The sequence below is a fragment of the Bufo bufo genome, chromosome 1 (genome assembly GCF_905171765.1).
Source record: "Bufo bufo chromosome 1, aBufBuf1.1, whole genome shotgun sequence".
In the NCBI taxonomy this organism is placed as follows: Eukaryota; Metazoa; Chordata; class Amphibia; order Anura; family Bufonidae; genus Bufo; species Bufo bufo.
In genome coordinates, this window is record NC_053389.1 from 83,679,731 (window position 1) to 83,702,543 (window position 22,813).

General features: G+C 46.1%; 1 protein-coding gene across 1 annotated transcript in view; it reads left to right on the plus strand.

The window, feature by feature from the left end:
* ZW10 (zw10 kinetochore protein) overlaps positions 1-11,269 on the plus strand; it is a 67,021-nt gene extending 55,752 nt beyond the window's left edge. Inside the window, exons 13-16 of the mRNA XM_040426841.1 lie at positions 5,226-5,356; positions 6,847-6,978; positions 8,662-8,864; positions 11,075-11,269. Coding sequence (XP_040282775.1) covers positions 5,226-5,356; positions 6,847-6,978; positions 8,662-8,864; positions 11,075-11,195 — 587 coding nt within the window. The 3' untranslated portion in view covers positions 11,196-11,269. The remainder of the gene's footprint in view (positions 1-5,225; positions 5,357-6,846; positions 6,979-8,661; positions 8,865-11,074) is intronic.
* Positions 11,270-22,813: the final 11,544 nt, after the last annotated feature.

Consider the following 22,813-nt stretch of genomic DNA (forward strand, 5'->3'; position numbering starts at 1 on the left):
GCGTTGACACTAGTAAAAAGCTGTTAGCTCCTCCCCGGCAGCTATACCACCTCCAGCCTGGAGAGAGAGCTTCAGTTTTTTCTAGTGTCAATAGGAGGCAAGACCTCCCTGCTCTGGGATCTCCTGAAGATTTTTTATTTTATTTTATTTTATTTTTTTTCTCTTTTCTTTTAGGTGGGAGACAGCGGTCACCTCGCCTCCCTGTTCTCCTGGGGGGAGCACGCCAGCGTTGGTTCGCCAGGCTGCCTCCTCCCCCCACAAGAAGACAAGGTGGACCAGGGCAGCCTCGCTTCCCTGCTCCCGCCAGCCAAAGGGTCACCTAGGTTCGCCAAAGAGAAGATCCTCCCGCCATACCAGACTCCTGCCACTCCGGTGCCAGCTGCTGGGGAGGTGACCCTGCTGGAGAAGGTACCTTATGGGTCCATTTAGGGAGGGTGAAGAGAAGAGGAGGAAAATAGGTGAGTAAGGGACTAGGTGAGTATGTTAACCCTCTCCTTCCCTCCCCTCCTCCTCCTCCTTTTCCTCCTCCTCCTCATTGGCAAAGCATCAGGCTCTCTGCTTCTCCCTCCCTCCCCACGATGACTGGGCCAGACACCGGGCTTCATTTTTTTATAGCCCTGTACCCCTGGTGGATTCCCTCCCCTCTCCCTCTGTGCCGACACTACAGGGGCACATAGGGGGTTAACGACTGGGTATGGCTATCTCCTGCAGGCACACAGCGGGCGGCCGAGCTCCCCGCTGTGCTCTGAGTTGGTACCTCGCTACAGGAGGGGAGCGGAGGAGGCTCCTGCTCCCCAGCGCCATATCCCGCACTTCTAGGGAGCGGGCGCCAAGCGCACTGCTCCAGAGGACAACAGTCAGCTGTCAGCTCTGTGTCCGGGCGCCATTAAAATTTAGACCCCCGGCTTCACTTTGGGCCTACCCCTTCCTTCTTCCTCCGGCCCGCGTGGCCTTCTCCACGGCCGGAGGGCGCATTATAATGGGCTTCTCCTCTCTCCCCCTGTGCCCCGGCCTGTCAGTAGAGCGGGGGTGCATTCCGGCGGCAGTGTCCATCACTTAGGCCCCGGCCGCAAACTTTCATCGTGCGGGGGAAGGGGTCCTTCAGCTGGCGCAAATTCTTCCCGCCTTACTTCCACCCTCCCCCAGTGGCTCGCAGAGCCCCGCCCCCGGTTTTCAGGGCAGTAAACCCTTCCTGGCCAGCCATCTCTGAGGCTGGTGCAGGATTATTGTCTATATGCTAGGCAATGGGGTTAATGCCGCTAATTTAACCCCTTCCTTCCTTCCTCTTGTTAGATGAGGCTGGGCATCCCAGTTTTATAAAAAAATAAAAATAATTATTAAAATTTCGGGTACTGCCCCCTCAGGCCTTATCGCAGCAGGACCGCCCTGTCTGTGTCAGACTGGGCCAGTGTCCTAGCACGGACAGAGGAGGATCTCTCAGTTCCCAATCCACCCTCCGGGGTCGCTTGATTGGTATTCTCCACCTGCGTAATCCAATGGAGGACCTCCGGACCTTCCTAATCACCCTCTGGGCCGTTTGGTTGATAGGCACCACCTGCACAATCCACTGGTGGACCTCTGGACTTCCCAATCACCCTCCGGGGTCGTTTGGTTGGTAAGCACCACCTGCGCACTCCAATGGTGGATCTCCAGACTTCCCAGTCTGCCTCCGTGGTTGTTTGATTGATAAAGCACCGCCTGCGCACTCTGGTGAGTGAACCTCTAGAAGTTCCAATTCCACCCCCGGGTAGTTTGGTTGATAACTCCCACTGACGAGCCTGCGACTGCCATGGGCAAGGTTCTCAGAGGTAAGACTGCACACATCGGGCCAGAGCAGGAGATTCCTCCTCTGGGGGGATCAGGGGTTCGGTCTCTGCCGTGATTCCGGTGCGATCTTCCAAGATGGCGTCCGATGTAGACAGCGGTACTTGTCGTATGCATTACCCCCTTCCTTAGGCGGAGTATTTGCACTAGTACTGGACGCAGTACTCCCTTGGATATTACCTCTCTCCATTGGGGTCTAACCGCACTACAGCTTTTCAGTACCGGCAGTAGGCTGGCGGAATTGCATTCCCAATTGGGGACAGTACTTACTATATGCATTATCCTCTTCCATAGGTGGCGCTATGGCATTATCTTTGATTCAGTGTTTACTGTGTGTCTCACCCCCTTATGTAGGTGGGGTATTGATACGGGACTCTCCATATGCTTTGCCTTTTCCGTAAGAGGCGTCTTCTCTCTACTTGGATTCAGCTCCTGCTAGATGCATTACTACATTGCCACCCTTCCTGGGGGAGTACTTGCACTACGACTGAGTGCAGTGCTTGCCGTAAGCATTACCCATTTCATTGGTGGGATAATTGCAACATTGCCCCTTCAGCGAGTGATCCACTACCGTGGGGAATGAGTACACATCTTGGATGTTGCACTTCAACTACACCACGGCTATAGGTGCCTTAGCTTCTTCTACAAGTGGAGCGTAGCGAGTATCGATACACGCTGGTGACCTGTACTCTTCTTCTATTGGTATTTTGGTGCCGCCAGTGGATACTGGGGCTGTTTCCACGTTGTGTTCCTTTCCTTCGGTGCTGGTTTGGGGAATGAATATGACAACCTCTCTCCTCAGGGGGTTGCCCAGCGTCTCTCATGTGTCTTGGAGTCCCCCATTTCCATGGTCCTCCTCTGTTCCACTACGTGTCTTCAACAATATGTAGTGCGTACACCATGGCATGTAATATTGTGATTATGTTCCAGCAAGTCGAGTGTTACACTGACTATATTCTCTATCCGCCATTCCTGATGTGGGAAGTGGTTGTGCTGGCACTCTGGTTTAGCTTTGCAGCGTGTTCCCCTCCACTGGTGCGGATTTTACACTGGTACTAGCGTTCGCAGTCGCTGCGGTGGGGCATTCCCTCAGGTAGGGGTTCTACCCTGACGCTGGCTTGGCGGTTGTTCCTGTTCAACGCCATTCCCAGGTGGAGTGTTTAAGGTTACCTCTCCTTCCCTGGGGCAGTATGGTACCATGGCTTCTACCGGATACCTCAACCTCCCCCGCGGTTTGTGCTGGTGGGTACGCTGCGGCTCCTACTGTACGGGGGTCCTGAAGTAGCCATTACATACTCTGGCACGGCTCCTTCGTCAGGTGACGGATTCTTCTACGTCAAATTCGGTGGCGTACACTGCATGGCCTCCTCCTTAGGCGGAGTATGGCACCGCCACTATCATCTGGTGGCTACTTCCGTGTAGTGCCAGTCTCAGATGGGGAATTGCCTTCGCCCTGCCCCTTTTTTCCTTCCGTTTTTTTTCCTTCTCTGGCTCAGGGTTCACGGCCACTCCGCAAACCTTGGTAGCTCCTACGTTACTACTTCCCCTCATCTACACTGATGCAGGGTATTGGTTCTGTGTTTTTTTCTTTCCAGTCTTGTTCCGGACCGACTGTTTGGCTGTGACGTTTTCCATATTCCTCCTTCTACAAGTGAATCCTACCCGTTGGTCCTGGGTGTACTACCCGTATCTACAATTACCTCTCTTAAGACTTGACTAATGACTGCCACGTCAGTCCGATGGTAGTCATGCCTTTTCACTGCACATTCCGTGGCTAGACTACAAGACTCGCCACGCTAAGCGGAGCGGGGGTGCTGTCACTACTCACCACCGTTGATGGAGTTTCGTTCCTGGAAGGGAACACCCCTTCTGTTCTTCCTCCTCGAGGCAGGAGTTTTTTTTTTTCTCTCGTCTTGGTCTGGTCGAAATTTCCGTCGAGCAGCGTTGCTACGCCGTCAATACACGGTCGCTGACGGAACTACACCGCCGGTGATTCTCATATCGTCTCTACCTCTACCTATCCAATGTATTGATTCCTTGGCTTGCGGTTGGACATACCTCATTAAGGCGGTTTTTGTTTTTTTCTCGGTAGCTTATCAGCCAACTTCTCAGTCTCCCCACAAGCCTTCGGCTCTGGGGATATCTGTGATATCGGTGGACCAATTACCGTTTCCGTGGAGCGCTTCCCTCTCCGACTCCTTCCTGGAAGGTATTTTTTTTTTCTTGTGGCCATCACATCCATCAGACGGGTGTCCGGGTTGGGGCGCTCTCTTGCAGAGAACCTTCCTGGTTCTTCGCAGGGGTAAGCGGTTCTCCGGCCCGTTCATTCCTTCTCCTGATGGTGGTCTCTGATTTCCATTTCAATGATGACCTTGTCCTTCCGTCTCTGTCCCTCACCTTCGCACCCTAGGGAAAGGGAGTTACACCATTTGGACGTTGTCAGGGCTCTAAGGATTTATTTGCCGGCCTCCAGTTCCTTCTGGCATACGAACCCCCTTTTTTTTTTTGTCATCCCGGAGGGTCCTCGAAAGGCATTGGAGGCCTCCAGGGTGGCCATTGCATGTCTGCAATTACTGAAGCATACTGCACCCAGGGCAGGGTTCCGCCCTTCGGTGTCACGGCTCACTACACCGGAGCGGTGGGCGCTCTTGGGCTTGGAGGATTCAAGGTTCAGCCGCACGGTTGTGCAAGGCGGCTGCTGTCCTCCTTTCGCACATTCACAAAATTTTCCAGGTGCATACTTATGCATCGGTGGGTGCTGCCTTGGGCCGCATGGTCTTGCAGGCGGCAGCTCTGATGCCTGCAGGGATACTTGCTTCCGTGGGTCTGTGGTTTTTCCCTCCCTGTGGACTGCTTTTGGACATCCCACGGTTCCTGTGTCCCCCAATGAATATGGGCGAGAAAAGGAGATTTTGTATAACTTACCAGTAAAATCTCTTTCTCGCTCTTCATTGGGGGACACAGCACCCACCCAGTATTGTTGTCCGGCCACAGTTGTGGCTGTTGCTGGTTAGAACCCCGTTGGGTCCTTTGGCATGGTTGGTGTTCCATGTGTTTTTCTTGGTTGGCTTGCTTCTCCTACTGCTTGTACACAAACTGAAGCTCTCTCTCCAGGCTGGAGGGGGTATAGCTGCCGGGGGAGGAGCTAACAGCTTTTACTAGTGTCAGCGCCTCCTAGAGGACATGGCTATACCCACGGTTCCTGTGTCCCCCAATGAAGAGCGAGAAAGAGATTTTACTGGTAAGTTATACAAAATCTCCTTATATTGCTCAGTGTATGTAATTTTACCAAAGTGGTATTTAGGGTATGACGGTCCAAACATGTAAGTCACCCTATAAGGGGCTACATACACAACCTGTGGTGCTGATGTTTCCTTCTATTGTGTCCATTGTTTCACAAGGCACAGAGACTTTTCTGGCACAAATGCGGCTGCAGAAAGGGGAGCTTCTTGACAGGTTATCAAATGCACGCTCCTTCATTAACATGGAGGACGAAGACAACTACACAGCTGCGCACAAAGCGATACGGCAGGTACAGAAGCTGCACTTTCTTTTTTCTTTTTCTTTTTTTACTTCCACCATGAGAAAATAATAAATTAATATACCAGTTGGAACCGAAACGGAGTTCGGTTCCAAGTTTTTAAAGTTTTCCACTTTAAAAATCAACTACCAAAGTTATTCAACGAAGTCTCACGCGACTTTGCGAATAACTGACTTCGCCTCATTGGAGGCCGTACATTTTAATGCTGTAAAGAGATGGATCTCCGTACAACATTAATCCAAAGATTTCGGCAAAGCGACTTCAGATGTAGCATACGAAACTCGCTTCGCTCATCACTAATATTAATAGTAGTTCAGAGTATTTCTCCCCTAGTGAATATTTTTCAGATCGTCTGACAGTGGAAGATGTACGCTGTGCCCCGCTGCTCCCATTCTTCACTGGTCCCTCACCAGTCTCTGTTTACCCTGTGATGTGTCATCTTTACCTGTGACCACAGTGGTGACATGTCCACCTCAGTGTTAAAGCAGTGGTCACATATCTAGACACAAAGTCATTGCTGGATACGGGTCAATGGAAATATGAGTGAAACCTGTAAAGCAGGGGAGAGGCAGTGCATTCAGTGAACATCCACTAAGCCATGCATGAATCACCCAGGAGCTCGGCTGTCTGCAACTACACAGTAGATGAAGCCTTCCGTATACTTTCCGGTGCCAGCGGCTGGGTGCAGGGTGTCTGTCCCCACCATTCTGATACTGATGACCTACCCTAAGGAGAGGTCATAGGTATCTAAGTCCTGGAAAACCCATTTAACGCTTCCTTTCCCGGTCCTTGCGGTTATGTTCACCGGTGGATTACCTGTGATTGCTGGGGATCCCAGCAGCTGAACCCCCATGATCAGCTTATTTTCAGAACACCCTTTAAAGAGGACCTGTCACCTCTCCAGACATGTCTGTTATAGTAACGACTTGCATCCCCCATCTAATAACAGTCATGGAGCATCTATTGGCAGGACTCTATGATGTTCCATTCTTTTATTATTCCTGCTAGAAGTTATGAATGAATTACTAGTAGTTGGCAATGAAGGTCCAGATTTGTGTTACCAGTTGGAGGTGTCCCTGCACAGCCCAACACTATACAATCAGTGCTGCCAGTGTCAGACTTTGCAGGTAACCCTCCCCTCCCAATTGGTAACACCCATCTGGGCCGCCATTGCAAGTTGCTAGCAATCCATTCATATATTCTAGCAGGAATGATAAAGGAATGGTGACATGAATAGATGCTCCAGTATTGCTATTATATAGGAGGATGTAGTAGAAAGTAAAACGGATATGAGGCAAGGTTAGAGGTCCTCTTTAGTCTAATTCTAGTCTCGGCTCCTGATAACATTGTCTCTACTGCAGTTTCCACCTCCAGACATTCCATGATTCACACATGTAGCCATCATTGTACTGTCGTCTAGTACATTAATATGTAAGACCGCTGCAGTTCTGACGTGTTTTTTTTTTTTTTCTCTTCTTAAGGTTATTCACCAACTAAGCCGCTTGGGTAAAGTGTGGCAGGACGTGCTTCCCGTAGAAATTTACTGCAAAGCCGTGGGGACGTTACTAAACACCGCCATTACGGAAATGGTTAATAAAATCGCTGCGCTGGAGGTACTGTATGCTAAACCTCCAGATACTGCAGCCTTCTATCTCTGCTGTACCTGCAACCTTGAGTGACATAGAATTGCTTATGAAGCGTATTTCTATTCACCACGATTTCCAAGATCTATGTTTGCTGTCAGTGAATGGAAACCTCTTTCAGCTCAGAGGCTTATAGCATCTGCCGATTATGCCTTTCTAACTTATGAAAGAGAGCTTAAAATGGGTGTATCACGAAGATGAGCCATATCCATGCCCCCTGTTAGGGCTTATGGAAGTCATGGAAGGGGGGTTCCCACTTAATAAAGGGTCCACACATGACAAGAATAGGACATGTTCTAATGTTTTTGTGGAACGGACATATGTATACAGAATGCACATGGGGTCATTTCCGTTTGTTTTGGCCCCATTGAAATTAATAGCTCCACATATGGGCCTAAAAAAAAACGGAACGGACACGCTGCGCAGGCGCACGCAAGTGCCGTTGAAAAAGTTACAAATGTGGCATATCCTAAAGATAAATCTGAGCTATAGTGCAGTATTACAGCTTGGCTTTATTCACCCATGAATAGTTGTGGCGCTGTTTCTGGGAGAAGGCGGTCACGTCTAATCCTTCACAACCCCTTTAATAATCTATGGACTGGTGTAAGTCTTCTGCTGTAAGAAAAACATTTTGTTCATTCAAAGACAGCAAACAAGGATCTTTAAAGTTTTTTCCAGGTTGTAGATACAGGTCAGATCTGTAGGGGTCTGACTCCTGGTACCCCCACAGATCAGCCGGTAGCCGGACACGGACTACGTTGTGTACCAGCCATTCCAGGGTACTGCAGCTCGGCTCCCATTTGCTTCTGGCTGTACTTCTGACTCCGCTCTCTCTATCTCGTTGGGGGTCTGACCCGCACCGATCTGGTATTGATTACCTATCCTAAGGATAGGTCCTTAATATCTATAATCTGGAAAACCCCTTTTAAAAATGCTGAGATGTTACAGGACAAAATATGATGTATTAGGGGCCCGATGTATCATACGCTGTTCTCCCATTTTTGTCTAAAATGGCACATGTCAAGCAAAATGGCGCAAAAAAGTAACACTTTTTTTAGGCTACTCGCACACCAGTTGTGTGTGGGGGGGGGGGGGGCATTGGGACACCATAAAACTGGCATCAATTCTAGCTGAAATCTGTGCCAGCTCCAAGTTGGGCGCAGTTTAGGATTGGCGATTTTATGAAGAGGTGTGCGCCTCTAAAATTGGCACATTCCAATCTGAACAAGTAAACCTGATTTCTAAGATTGGGGTACGAAATCCCGGCCTCAGTAATCAAGGCCTATAACTTTTCATTACTCTCTGGTTAGTCACATACATTTAGACGGGTTATTGCTGTACGCAGTTACATCGCTATATTGCAGGGTGCAGAGCGACCCAAAACCCCAGGGCTGTTTTTTATGGAAGGTCACACTGAATGTATATAAACCGTGAACTAAAACCTCTCCCGATCCTCCTGCTTAATGATCTCCAGCTTCCAGTGGATTTAGACACCCCTCTGCTCCTGGAAGAGCAGCATTACCAGATACCACGTATCCCGCTGTCCCACGCATGCTCAGCGGATCCAGGCTTTCATGTTTATGGGGGGGAAGCTATCTAACGCGTATGGCCGAGAGCTAATGAGGTCTATTGACTACGTTTTATTTATGATAGGACATTTCCACCGAAGATGGAGAACGACTGTATACACTGTGCAGGACAATGATAGAAGAAGGACCCCTGGTCTTCGCTCCTCTTCCTGAAGAAGGCAAAAACAAGAGGTTTCAGGAGGAGGTGCCCATCTATGTGCAGAAGTGGATGAAATTCAAAGAGCTCATGATCATTCTGCAAGCAAACCTACAGGAGATAGTAGACCGGTGGGTTTCTGGCACCTTTGCTCTGTCCAGGAGTAGAAAGAGGCCTTCTTTCTTCCAGGAACAGAGCCACAACGGTTCACAGGTCGTATGTGTTAGTGCAGCTTAACCCTATGGAGCTGAACTGAAATAATTTGCACAACCCGTGGACAGAAGTGGCGCGGTTTCTGGAAGAAAGCAGGCCCTTTTAGTTTGATACACCTCACAGACAACTTTTACGGGTGCGGTTGAGCTGCGAGTACCGCGTGGCCCTGTGAGCTGCAGTGGGCTCTAATTTTACTAATTAAGGCACTGTTTAGTTGGTCTGTATTGTTAATGGCCGTGTAGTATTTCAGGTGCCACACGGCTATTAACAGACAGTGCGGTCCTAATTATTATAATTAAAGACCACTGTGGTGCGACCGTGGTGTGTGGACATAACTTTTATATGTGTTTATCCTGCAAAGGACATTTATAATGTTTTGTAGCTACGCGATATGCGTTAAATGCCTGATAGGTGAGAATCCCCATCTGTTGGGAGAACAGGGATCTGTCAACCCCAATCTATTTGAGGTCCAGCTGTTTCGGTAACTCATGTTGACCAGGATAAAGAGAACCAGACATGTGCAGCCATTTTTCTGTTATATAGACTTGTCTTCATTTAGTGGTCCTCCAAATAGCTGCGGGAACCAGAAGTAGGACCTCCCACCTACCAGACATGTATGGCATATCCTAAGCACAAATGTGTTTTTTTTTTTTTGTAAAAATGCCTTTAAAGGGGGCCCCATCTGGATAAACTTAACCTGGCCATGCACATTATATAAATGTTCACTAAGGCTTTTGCCCTACATTTAAGTTATTGGTTTGGGATAAAAAAAAAGCATACAAAAACGCCTTGAACACTTTTCCATCCTGAGTGCGGTTAAAAAAAAAAAAAAAATATATATATATATATATATATATATATATATATATATATATGATAACGTATCAATTTTTTTTACAATGGAACTCTATGGTGACAGATGCCACCGTATTGTGTCCGTTTAAAGTAAACTTTTTTATATATCTTAAACGTAAGACAAAATGGTGATGTGAACCCAGTCGTAACCTGCCAGTTTCAGTGGGACCAGGGTGATGATCCAATATATGGGGATCTCCTAACTCTCCCCTGACTGGAGATGCTGGAGAAAAGAAGGAGCAGGCTCTTGGGTTTCAAAGTACCCTGTCCTTTGTTCTCCCACGAGATAAGCCACTACAGGGCTGTCCGAGAGCTGCCTATGTCCCTCTTCACACACAGGGCACATGTGCGTTCTGCCAGGCCGAGTGTTCTTGTGTAAGGGGGAAGCTGGGAGGTAGTGAGGAACATTCGGGTATGTGAAGTGTATGGCCAGCTTTAGTCATAGGCAGCTGAATCCGCTGGTGTTGAGATGATATTGTATCAGTAAGTTGCATTGTCACCAGCAGAGACTCTCCTCTCTGGCTTCTAGATGGGGACCTGGAGCTGGGAACCCCCATTTTGTGATGATATACCGTATTTTTCGCCCCATAAGACGCACCTAGGTTTTAGAGGAGGACAATAAGAAAAAAATATTTTTCATTAGAGATCAGATCAGCAATCGGACCCCCAATGTTAATCAGACCTCAGCTCACAGCCCCAATCAGATCCCTAATGTTAATAAAACCTCATATCAGAGCCCAATATAAAGAAGACCTAAAATCAGACCTCAGATGAGACCCCCATGCCTCATATCAGCCCCCAGCCATATGTCAGCAGCCCCCAGCCATATGTCAGCAGCCTCCAGTCACATGTCAGCAGCCCCCAGCCTCAGATCACAAAATAAAAAAAATAAACCACTTGCCTCTCCTGCTCCTGGACGCCGCCGCTCCTCACCGCCCGCGCTCTTTTTCCTCCTGCTTTCGGCTGTGCATCGGCGCTCACAGCGTGAGGTCACAGAGCGCCCTCACGCTGTGCGCTGCCACTGCACAGCCGACAGCTGAGGACCAGGAAGTGGTGAGTACAGAGCCTTCACCGCTTCCCAGTCCTCTGGTACTAATGAGCGCTTCCATAATGGAAGCGCTCATTAGTATTCACCCCATAAGACGCAGGAAAATTTTCCCCCCACTTAGGAGTGCGTTGTATGGGGTGAAAAATACGGTATGCAGATATGAATGGCAGGTTTATTCTTTACAGGGTTTCTCTGGCTCACTTTGTGTCCTGTTTTGCTCTGCAGGTGGGCAGATGGTAAAGGACCCCTGGCTACAGAGTTCTCCACCAACGAAGTGAAGAGTTTGATCCGAGCTTTGTTTCAGAACACGGAGAGGAGGGCAGCGGCTTTGGCCAAGATTAAATAACTCTCTGATCTTTGTCTGTAATGTTCTGTACATACTTCTCTTTGACAACCAGTAAACTCCTGAAGATCTTTTAACTTTTTGAGGTTCTTGTTTTTTTTTTTTTGTTTTTTTTGGCATTCATTGTAGGAAAAAACAGCACACGGAAAAAATGTTTTTATATACACACATACACACTTTGTTCACAGGATGAGTATAAATGTATGACTGCTGGATCCCCTGTTCTGGAGAGGTTTGCATGAGTGGTAGTCAAGCATGAACCCTGACTGACGCTCCATTCAATATCTGAGGGACTGATGGAGACATCGAGCACTGTGCCCAGCTATCTCTGTTAGTTCCATATTCCCAGTTTTCTTATTAATTACTGAACATCATTATTCCTTGTGGAAATTAATAAATAAATTAACAGTAGCTATTATTACCATTCCCTCATCTTAAACGGACCGGTACACACCCTACGGACAAAGATAATAGCAGCCACTTGTAAGTTTATTCTTAAATTTCCAGGAGGAATAACAGAAGAACGGCACAGCAGGGCTCTGGGGAAAAATGCCTGAAAATGGATCTAGAATATCTGTATTTACTAAAACAGAAGTGTCAGGAGAACTTTTTTTTTTTTTAAGCCTTCAGGCCTCATACAGGGTCTCATGTTAGAACGCTTGCATGGGTTGCTAGTAAAAAAAAAAAAAAAATAGAAGCCCCAGCAAACAGACCTTGGAGGATTTGGTACGCCCTTGCTTAATCCCATTTGGGCCTCATACACACAACCATATGCATTGTGCGGTCTGCAAACCACGGATCCATGAAATACAGATGCCGTCCATGGGCATACCGGTTTTTCCTAATATCTTCAAAACGGAGAAGAAAAGCACATGGATGACCTGTAAAAATACAAATTGGACGCAGACCCAAAATACAGCCATGTGCCTGAGGGCTTACTTTGATTTTACACTTTTACTTGGGTCAGACGTTGACCCGATCAGTGAGAGCAGTGGTGTAGTACTGGGGGCACATAAGGTACCACTGTACTATCTGGGAAATCTTCACTGGCCCATAAATTTCTTCTCAATCAGGAATCAAAATTTTATTTTATTGGAAGATACCTGCTTGTCAATGGAGCAATTGTGGTAATGGACGTATATTAGAGAACTGTCCTTTATGCAAATGCCATACATATAACCCACCGTGCGCTCATTAAAAGCATATGGCATACCTAATGGGCTTATCCAGAATTGATATTGAGGACTTGGGACTTTAGGCTCACTTGAATGGGACTAGGCTGATCCTAGGTCATGTGAACGATGCCCGGTGACGTCACTGGCCTAGGAAGAGCGCTGTGGCCTCTTTGAACAGCTGATTGGCGGTGGGCTTCGGTAGTGGGACCCCCAGCGATCTGATATTGTTGACCTATCCTGAGGATAGGTCATCAGTATCAAATTCCCGGATAACCCCTTTATTAGGGTTGTCTGGGCTACAGATATTTTCTGACCTACCCTCAATATCGGATCGGTGACGCTCAGGCACCCCCAGCTGTACAGAGCAGGAGAAGGAGGCTCAGTGCCATACTGCTGCTCAGTTCCCATTCACTGCAGTGGCAGCTGAGCTGATCATTGGGGGCTTCGGGTGTCGGACCTCTACCGATCTGATATCAATGACTTATCCTGATCATAGGACATTAGTATCGAAGTCCTGGAAATCTCCTTTAAATCTGCATAGCAGTCCAGTGCTGAATTTCTCCACGTCCACTCTTGTGCGGCAATGGCAGCAATTCAGCAGAGATCAAACTCTTTTTCTCCGCTGGTAACTTTTCCCATTCCTTTAATGCTTCATTGCTGCCGTTAATAGAGAATTACAATGGTTTTCACGTCGTCCAGTCCAGTAACTGCTCTCTCCATATCCGGATAGTTTGCTTGTCTAATAAAGCAGAGTGATTATCATACCTGCGATTCCTCCACTTCTTACAAGACGTTTAATGGCTGGATTCAATTATTCCGCTCTCACTTGAGGCACCTGCAGGTCTAGTAGAAATGTTAAATGACTCGGCTCCTAATCTTATTTTAGAAAGATAAAGAAGGAGAAGTAATGAGAAGTTTCTGGAGTTTTTTTTTCTTTAAAGTTCTTGGTTCTTAAAATGAACTGTCACCGAATGTCTCAGTGAGATGATATTCAGATCGGTTTATATAATGCAGTGATTTATTACTGGCCGGCAGCGAGATGGCTCTGTGCTAGTTATTTCACACGTCCAGTCTGCGGGGATTCGCTCTGATAGACAGGATAAGCGGACGCAGTACAGAGGCACCAACCAGTTCTTAAATCAAAAGTTCAGTGTTTATTCAAACATTAGCAAGTTCACAAAGCAAAAAGTCCCCATGCAGTATTGGTGTCAGTTCACACCAGGCGGGCTGTTCTGCCACAAGAGTCCATCAGCAGGCTTTAGTCGGCCTGTTCCCCCTCACACGGGTCTCAGCCCTCCACCCCGGTACAAGCCTCAGATCCCAACACAGAGATTTCCTCTGCTGATCCCAGCTGTTTTTTAAACGCAGCTAGGTGTTAACGAAAACACGGACCGGCACCTGAGATCCAGTCCGGTGTTTGACCCCACCGGGCCGCCAATCAGTCCAGCAGCACACACTGGGAGGAAAATACCTGCCTCCCCATCCAATGCTCTTTACAGTGTCACAATGCGTACAATCACAGCCGTGATGGGCTAGATCAGGCATGCTCAACCTGCGGCCCTCCAGCTGTTGCGAAATTACAACTCCCAGCATGCCCAAACAGCCTACAGCAGGGCATTGTGGGAGTTGTAGTTCTACAACAGCTGGAGGGCCACAGGTTGAGCCTGCCTGGGCTAGACGTTGGAAATGTTATGTAAAAATGGTATTTAATCTACTTTTGTAATAGCTTTAAAGGGGTATTCTGGTTGTTAGACGTTATCTAAGTATTAGATCGGTGGGGGTCCTACCGCCTGAGACCACCACCGATCACGAAAACGGAGGCCTCATACCCCCTGCAGCCCTCCTGAAATGAACATACGCCATGCTCTCTGCAGCACATGTGCGAGGCTACTCCATTCATTTCTGTAGGAGTTATGGAGATAGCCGAGTACAGGGCACGGCTGTCTCCGGAATTCCCATAGAAATGAATAGAATGGCCGGACACATGCCCATCAGACGGCTCTGTTTATTTCAGGGGGGTATGAGGCCCCTGTTCTCATGATCAGTGGGGGTCCCAGCTGTAGGACTCCAACCGTTCTAATAGTTATCCCCTATCGTGTTGACAACTCGGAGGTTTGGAATGTGTTGGATAACACTGACATAATGCTGTCAGTGTTATACAATATATTTCAGAACTGTAAGGGTTACATAGTACCAAAACTCAATATAATGCTATGTGACCCTGTCCGTGCTGGGAGGTCAGGACAGGTGCTGCTGCAAGTCAGATGCGTGAGACTCGCCCTAACTGTATCTACAGTATTTCAGCTGAGCACCATTTTCTTTGAAAGAGGCTGAGCTGCGATTCCAGGCACAGCCTTCTGAAAAGAGTGGCGCTGTTTACTTGGTCTCATACAATCCCGTTCAATGAAGGCATTAGAGGGATGGCTCGAGTCTGTACCATGAAGAACCGCTCTCCTTTCTGAGTTTCTATCATTGGCACAATGGACGTAGCTCTACCACTAGGAGGCAGACACTAGGTAAGAACAAAGGTCTCCTCCTCCTACAGGCACCAGTCTTGGGGCTCGTTCACACATTGGTAAATTATGGACATGTGCTGTCGGTGTCCTCCACAGACGGCACGTGTCTCTATAGATTTTTATGTTTCTGTTCAGACATCTTTATTTTCATTGGTGGTAAGCAGAAAAACAATGGAGGCAGTTTTGCAGATAAAACACCCATAGAAGTCTATTGGTTTGCCGTGCCGTCCGTATTCTGTCCGTTCTTCTATGATTCATTGCGTAGAAGAAAAAAAGGTCTAAGTATTTGCATCCACAAATTGGACTTGTTCCTGTGTATAAGGGTACTTTCACACTTGCGTTTTTCTTTTCCGGCATTGAGTTCCGTCCTAGGGGCTCTGTACCGGAAAAGAACTGATCAGGCATATCCCCGTGCATACTGAATGGGGAGAAATCCGTTCAGGATACATCAGGATGTCTTCACTTCAGTCTTTTTGACTGATCAGGACAGAGATAATACTGCGGCATGCTACGGTTTTATCTCCGTCCAAAAAAACTGAATACTTGCCTGAATGCATTTTTTCCCCCATAGGAATGTATTAGTGCCGGATCCGGCATTCAAAATACCGGATGCGCAGACCGAAAAAAAAAGTGGAAAAAAAAGACGGGTCCGGCATTTCAATGCATTTATAAGACTGATCAGGATCCTGATCAGTCTTACACATGCCATCCGTTGGCATACGTCTTGCCGGATCACTCTGCCGCAAGTGTGAAAGTAGCCTAAGGCTTTGCCTAATGTCTGGGAGGAAGTGAGTAATGTGGACTGTGAATGGCAACATGGCGGAGATTTATCAAAACCGGTGTTTTCTGCGCCGCTGGAGGATGCTCCTTATTTATGAGGCGCACACCTCCTTGTAAATTAGGTGCACCCTCCAGCAGTCAGTGCACCTAAACAGCAATCTACGACAGATCAGAGCTGCTGTGGACTTCTGGCTTCATTCGCGTCAGAAAACTGGCGAAAATGAAGATAAATTTGCCGTCTACATGTCCCCAGATGGTTGGGGGCCGCACTGTACGGTATCCAGGGCCGCAGGTTTAGATCACAGCAATATTCATGTGTTAGAATGGTCCAAAGTCCAGACCTAAATCTCATTGAGAATCCGCGGCAAGACTTGAACATCGCCGTTCACAGACGCTCTCCATCCGATCTGACTGAGCTTCAGCTACCGTATTTTGCAAAGAAGGATGTGCAGAGCCGGTAGAGAGATACCGCCAAAGACTTGTAGCTGTAACCAGAGCAGAAGGTTGTCTTACAAAGTACTGACTCCAGGGGCTGAATACAAAGACGCGCCACACTTCTCCGATTTTTATTTATTAAATATTTTGAAAACCATGTATCATTTTCTTTTCCCTTCACATATATTCGCTACTTTGTGTTCGTCTGTCACGTAAAATCCCAAGAAAATACATGCAGTTTGCGGTCCCCAATGCACGGGAAACGTCCGTGCGGCGGCCGGGACGGATCGAGACCCATTCAAATTGAATGGGTCCGTGATCCGTCCACACCCCAAAAAAAATAGAACAAGTGAATGGGTCTGCATCAGTGATGCTGGGAGCACACAGCCGGAGCCCCCATATTGCGGACCCGCTGTTTGCGGACCGCAATACGGCAACGGCCGTGTGCATGAGGCCTAAGTTTGTGGGTGTCACGGGAAAAAGGTGAAAAAGTTCACTGGGTATGAATACTTTTTCAAGGCACTGTACTTGTTTTTCTTCACGTGTCCGTGTGCTGTGCCTCAGTAATACCATAGTTATATAGGAGAGATAGTCATACACATGCACAAATAGACAGCAATTGCAGCAGTGGTCACTAGAGGGAGCTGTTGGCTCATGTTAGACATTCTCTTCCATGTCACAGCGAGGACGTCCGCGCACATCATTTTATTTTTATGTAACTTCACTCAAAGATGATCAAGAGAAATGGGTGGCCCCCAGAAGTAAATTTCAAGTGTCATAGCAAAAAGGTCTGAATACCATGATTTTTTTCTTTAAAAAAAAATATGCAAACAATTCTCACATTTTTATTTTCTGCTTATGGGGTATTGAGTGCAGATTGATGGGGGAAGACTTGATATTTTTTTTTATTTTAGCACAAGGCAACAACAAAAACTATCTATCTATTGTAGGGGTTAGCTCTTCTCCGGGGGTCATTCACACAAATATCTTTGCCAGACACCAAGTTTAAGGTCCAAACTTCGCTTTTATTTGGCACCTTAGCAAAACAAACATAATACAAAACAAACACCTGCCCGGCTGGGCTCTAACTAAACATAGGGTAGAATCCCTGACTCACCTATAGAGTGCTGTTCAGACACGGTTATAACATGCAGCTTTCTCAGCTAGCCCAGCAGCCTCCAGGCTGTAGCAAATGCAAGTCCCTTTGGGGGATTGTGGTCCAGCATTCCTCCCGACTCTGACCTTGTGGCCCTTGTACCGCAGCCGTCACTGCGTCCCCCAAATTCCAGGGTGTCACTTAGCCTCGTGGTCCCTCAGCCTTGCCCAGCTGAGACCTCACTGACAGAGCCTCCAGGCCTCTGTCCACAGGTAACACACTACCCCCTTTCTGACACTCTGGGAGGTGCTTTGTGCCAGCCTGATTACCTCCAGCTTCTCTCACCTGTGGTGGAACAGGGGTGTGGACTGCACTATCCACCCCTTCCTTGCCTCCAACCTGCGTGAGACCTGTCACTGTCTCACAATATCTATTTATCTACCTATCTGTCTAGCCATCTATCTATCTATCTATCTATCTATCTATCTATCTATTTATCTATTTGTCTAATCAGTTACTAAGACTGGCATATTACACACCAGTCTTAACCTGTCCCCTGCTGGTGTCAGATGCACCACAGTTATTAAGAGCCCCAAGCAGCGTTATATGTAGAGCCCCTGTCGCACTATTAAGCTCTACCCCATCGCTCTGCTAAGCTCTGTCGTCGTCACACTGCAAAACCCCATGCTCAGCTTTGCAGTGTAACCTAGGTACTTCTGCTAGTGTTCTACAGCTGGGAAGAACTCCCCTTCAGCCCCTGTGCAGCTGAACCGGCAGCACAAGCAGTCTTTAGTTGTTTTTTCATTCATTTATTTATTTTTCAGCTAACCACTTGTGTCTAGCAGGGGGCCTCAGGGGGCCTCAGGGGGGGGGGGGGGGGGGGGGGTGTTCAGTTTTTTCGCCGCTACTCTTCTTATTACACACAGCCAACTTTCCATATAATACTGACCAATGCCACCTGAAAAAATTCTCTAATAACTCGGTGGTAACGGAAAGAATCAAAGATGGGGGGGGGGATATATTTAAGTGATACGAGTCATTGTGCAGAAATGTGACAGACACAAAGGAGAAGGTAGTGAGGTTTGGAAAAAAGAGGCAACCTGTGCAGCTGATTATGATTGACTGCCAGAAGGTCGAGATTGTCACCAGATACAAATATCTAGAGGTCCACCTTGACAATAAACTTGAATGGCAAACAAACACATCCAAAATAAACAAGAAAAGAGTGAGTCATGAGTACTTCATGAGGAAACTGAGGCCATTCAACGTGTGTAAGAAAATCCTAGAAATGTTCTACCACTCTGTAATGACCAGTATCATGTTCTTCACAGTCAGGGAGGAAGTGATAAGGAGGGGGACATGGGGGAATACTCAAACTGATTAAAAATAAAAGCTGGCAACATGGCGGGCACCCAACTGCCTCAACCTGAGTTGGTGGCAGAAGGGAGGATCATTGCAAAATTTAAGAATATCATCAGGAACCAGCCGCACACCCTACACCCACTAGTACTGAGGCAGAGGAGCAACATCAGCGAGGGATTCATGCAGATGAAATGCGGCAAGGGCAGGTTCAGGGGATTCTTCCTTCCGACAGCCATAGCACTATACAACAAGGAACTGCAGGACAACATGGACTGAAAATCAGGCCCGACTAATGTCCTGATAGAAGGCACCATGCATTGACTGGTTATACAACTATACAAACACTGCCGAGGTGTACATTTGTATTCTTTTTCCCTCTCCCCCCTACTCCTTCCCTCTGACCCAATCCTCTTACATGAATAAGTATACAGTGAGCTGCTTGTGGCACCAAGGGATTAATAAAGGTTATTTTATCACAGTCAAGGTCTCCAACTTGACTTTATTTTCATGGACTGCCTATAAAAAAATCAGGGCTTTGTCAGTAATGCCCAAGTAAATTGCATCTGGCATACGAGTTACAGGGTCATCAAGGGCAGATGCCTAATGACTTAATTTTTCACTGTCTATAACTGGACAGGTTGTAGACTCTGATAACAGTCCCCTGTCACAATGGAAAGCTTGGTATTGAGTGTTTGTGCTCTCCTCCATGCCATGATTCGAGTATGAGTTCTGTGATGATTGACATTTGTCCCTCATTGTTTAAAAGATACTGGACCATTAAAAAGAACAAAAGACAATCCCCACACAGTACAGGCCTAGAGCTAACATGGAGGGTAAGATACTTTTACATGGTGCAATGCAGGGCCATGAATAGAAGTCACAACGCAGATGTGAACTTTTACCTTCATTTGGTAGAATTTGAATGCCTAGTAATGTGGTGGTTGCCTCACTAGAGGACAATACTTCTATAAGTGATGGTGATGGTGACCCCTAGGAACTCTGTGTATGACCATACAGTGGCTCCATTAGGAACTTTAGTCTCTCCTAGAAGCATGAACTCCTAATTAAAATAATTGCTTAGATGTAATTATGGAAATGAGGGGAAATTTGTGATTACTGTTTCAGATTTAGACAGCTTCAAACTAGACCAGACAGGCAGAAGATGAGCCAAATGTATTGCTGTGGAGCATGCTGTGTGACTGATTTAGCATATCATTTTGGAAACTTTTTCTTAGGAAACCTCTTGGTTGACTTATTTTTATGGGGCATTTAACCCCTTAGTGACCAGAAACATTTTTATATATTTTTTTTGTTTTTGCCTCTCTGCATCTCAGCACCTATAGCATTTAAATTTTTTTATGTATGTGGCTGGCTGAGGCCTTGTTTTATGTGGGAGAAATGTTATTATTTTTTGGTATATATATATATATATATATATATATATATATATATACACACCGTATTTTTCACTCCATGAGGGTGCATTCACACGACCATATGTAGATTGCAGTCCGCAGAGTGCGGATCCTCCAAAAATACTCAAGGCGTTCGTGTTGCATCCTTTTTTTGTGGACCTATTGTAACAATGTCAATTCTAGTCCGAAAAACGGACAAGGAATAGGACATGTTCTATTTTTTTTTTTTTGCGGGGCTACGGAACAGATATTGGGATGCGGACAGAACAAATTTTTTGTAAAATTCCTTAGGTCGTATTAATACCTCATATGTATATTGTTTAATTTTTATTTAATGTGTGAGGGAGAGGGAGAAATTGATCTGTCACTGGCTCTTTCTGTTTTTATGAAAGAGGGCAAGCAAATCACCATCTGCACCCCAGGAGGCTTTCAGCAGGTCTAGGACTGCCTTCAGATCCCTCCAGTGGATGTGCCGTCTTGGATGCCTGTTGAGGGTGACCTTCTCCTACGACCTCTTCTGAAGCCAGACAACTGGTATATTATTGAGTTCTGCAATGCTAGGTCCATTGTGGACCCTTTTCCATTTATCATCTTCTCATTCTAATTATGTTGTTGCTCTGCTCATTGCACATTGTTAATAGGCTGCAGGCCCTGCTGTGCTCATTCTCCGACTTTCTCTAAGTTGCAATGTAGTGTTTCCCCACACCTCTCCACTAAACCTGAATGACTACTGGTTCATATAATTTTATTTGGATTATTTTCTATTTTCTTCAAAGATGTTACATTTATGATTTTCTAGAGATACCATAATAATGACATTGTTTTGTGTGGATGTTTTTCCCCGACTACACCACCCTTACTACAGAGCTTTGATAAATGGTTTCATAGTTGTAATCCTACTTTATAAAGACGTTTCCTTTACCCAGCTGGATATTTTTACTGACACTGAAGATATATTTTCCTTAAAGGCACTATTGCTGATACAGAAGTAATTTTGCTTCAAATCATGGTCAATCTACCTGTTTTTCATCCACCTTCCAGACCCTAAGTTGTTCACCTCTGGGGTTCTGATAGTAGAAGGCAATATAAATGTGACATTTAATCCCTTATTAGACTTCTTCTCTGGCAAATCTGTGTTATCTATAAAAGCATTAGATAACTAGAACCTTGGAGAGCTTCCATTTTTTGGATTGCTGAAAATCTACAGATGAGTGAATCGAAGTTGAGAAAGTGGAATTAGATCCGAATTTCAGGAAAAATTTGATTTGCACCGAAGTCGAATTTCCTCACGCTTAGTGGTAACGAATCGTGTTTTTTCCTAAAATGGCTACTGCACATATTAGAACATGGAGCTAAGAACTCTGGGAATGAGGGACACCCACAATGCCATGCATGCAGCCAATCAGCAGCCAACCAGCCCCTGTGATGTCACAGTCCTATAAATAGCCTCAGCCATCTTGGATTCTGCCAGTGTACTTAGTGCAGGGAGAGACGTGACAGGTGCTAGGGACAGTGTTAGGAAAGACTTTATTCATCAAAAAATAAAAATAAAAAAAAGATTTAGAAGTTCAGGGAAAGATCATTCAAAGTGTAGGGAAAGGATAGGGAGGCATTATCCACACTATAGGGAGAGAGCAGAGACCAATAGGGGAGTGTAAAGCCTGGGTAATGAGCGATTACTATAATACCTTGATGCACTAATTTGGGGATCCAAATTGCACTATATGATAGCTCAGTAATTCCAGCAAACCTTGCTTGTTATTGGGGTGAAAGTGCTATGTGATACAGCCAGTTTTGGGGTGTATTAATAGGAAATACAAGTATAGTACATCTTATTAGCCGTTCTGCAGTGAAAGAACATTGTGATGCAGCCATTTTTGGGGTGTATTAATAGGAAATAGAAGTACGTCTTATTAGCCGTTCTGCGGTGCATTTACATTGTGACACAGCCTTTTTGGGGGTGTATTTATAGGAAATATAAGTACGTCTTAGCCATTCTGCGGTGAATTTACATTGTCATACAGCCATTTTTGAGGTGTATTTATAGAAAATATAAGTACATCTTCTTAGCCGTTCTGCGGTGAATTTACATTGAGATACAGCCATTTTTGGGCTGTATTTATAGGATATACAAGTACTTCTTATTAGCCGTTCTGCAGGGAACTTACATTGTTATACAGCCATTTTTGGGGTTAATTTATAGGAAATCTAAGTACTTCTTATTAGCAGTTCTGCGGCGAATTTACATTGTGATAGCCTTTTTTTGGGGCCAATTTATAGGAAATAGAAGTACGTCTTATTCGCCGTTCTGCAGTGATACAGCCAGTTTTGGGGTGTATTAATAGGAAATACAAGTATAGTACATCTTATTAGCCGTTCTGCAGTGAAAGAACATTGTGATGCAGCCATTTTTGGGGTGTATTAATAGGAAATATAAGTACGTCTTATTAGCCGTTCTGCGGTGAATTTACATTGTGACAGCCTTTTTTGGGTTTTATTTATAGGAAATATAAGTACGTCTTAGCTGTTCTGTGGTGAATTTACATTGTTATACAGCCATTTTGGGGGTTTATTTATAGGAAATACAAGTACGTCTTATTAGCCGTTCTGTGGTGAATTTACATTGTGACACAGCCTTTTTTGGGGTGTGTTTATAGGAAATACAAGTACGTCTTATTAGCTGTTCTGCGGAGAACTTACCTTGTGATACAGCCATTTCTGGGGTGTTTACTTTTAATTAAATTATTTTATTTTACAGTATGCCAGACAGACAAGTGACAGGCCCTTCAAAGGGAACGGGCAGTGGCCAAAATGTTTCTGGTGCAGGAGGAAGTAGGGGAGG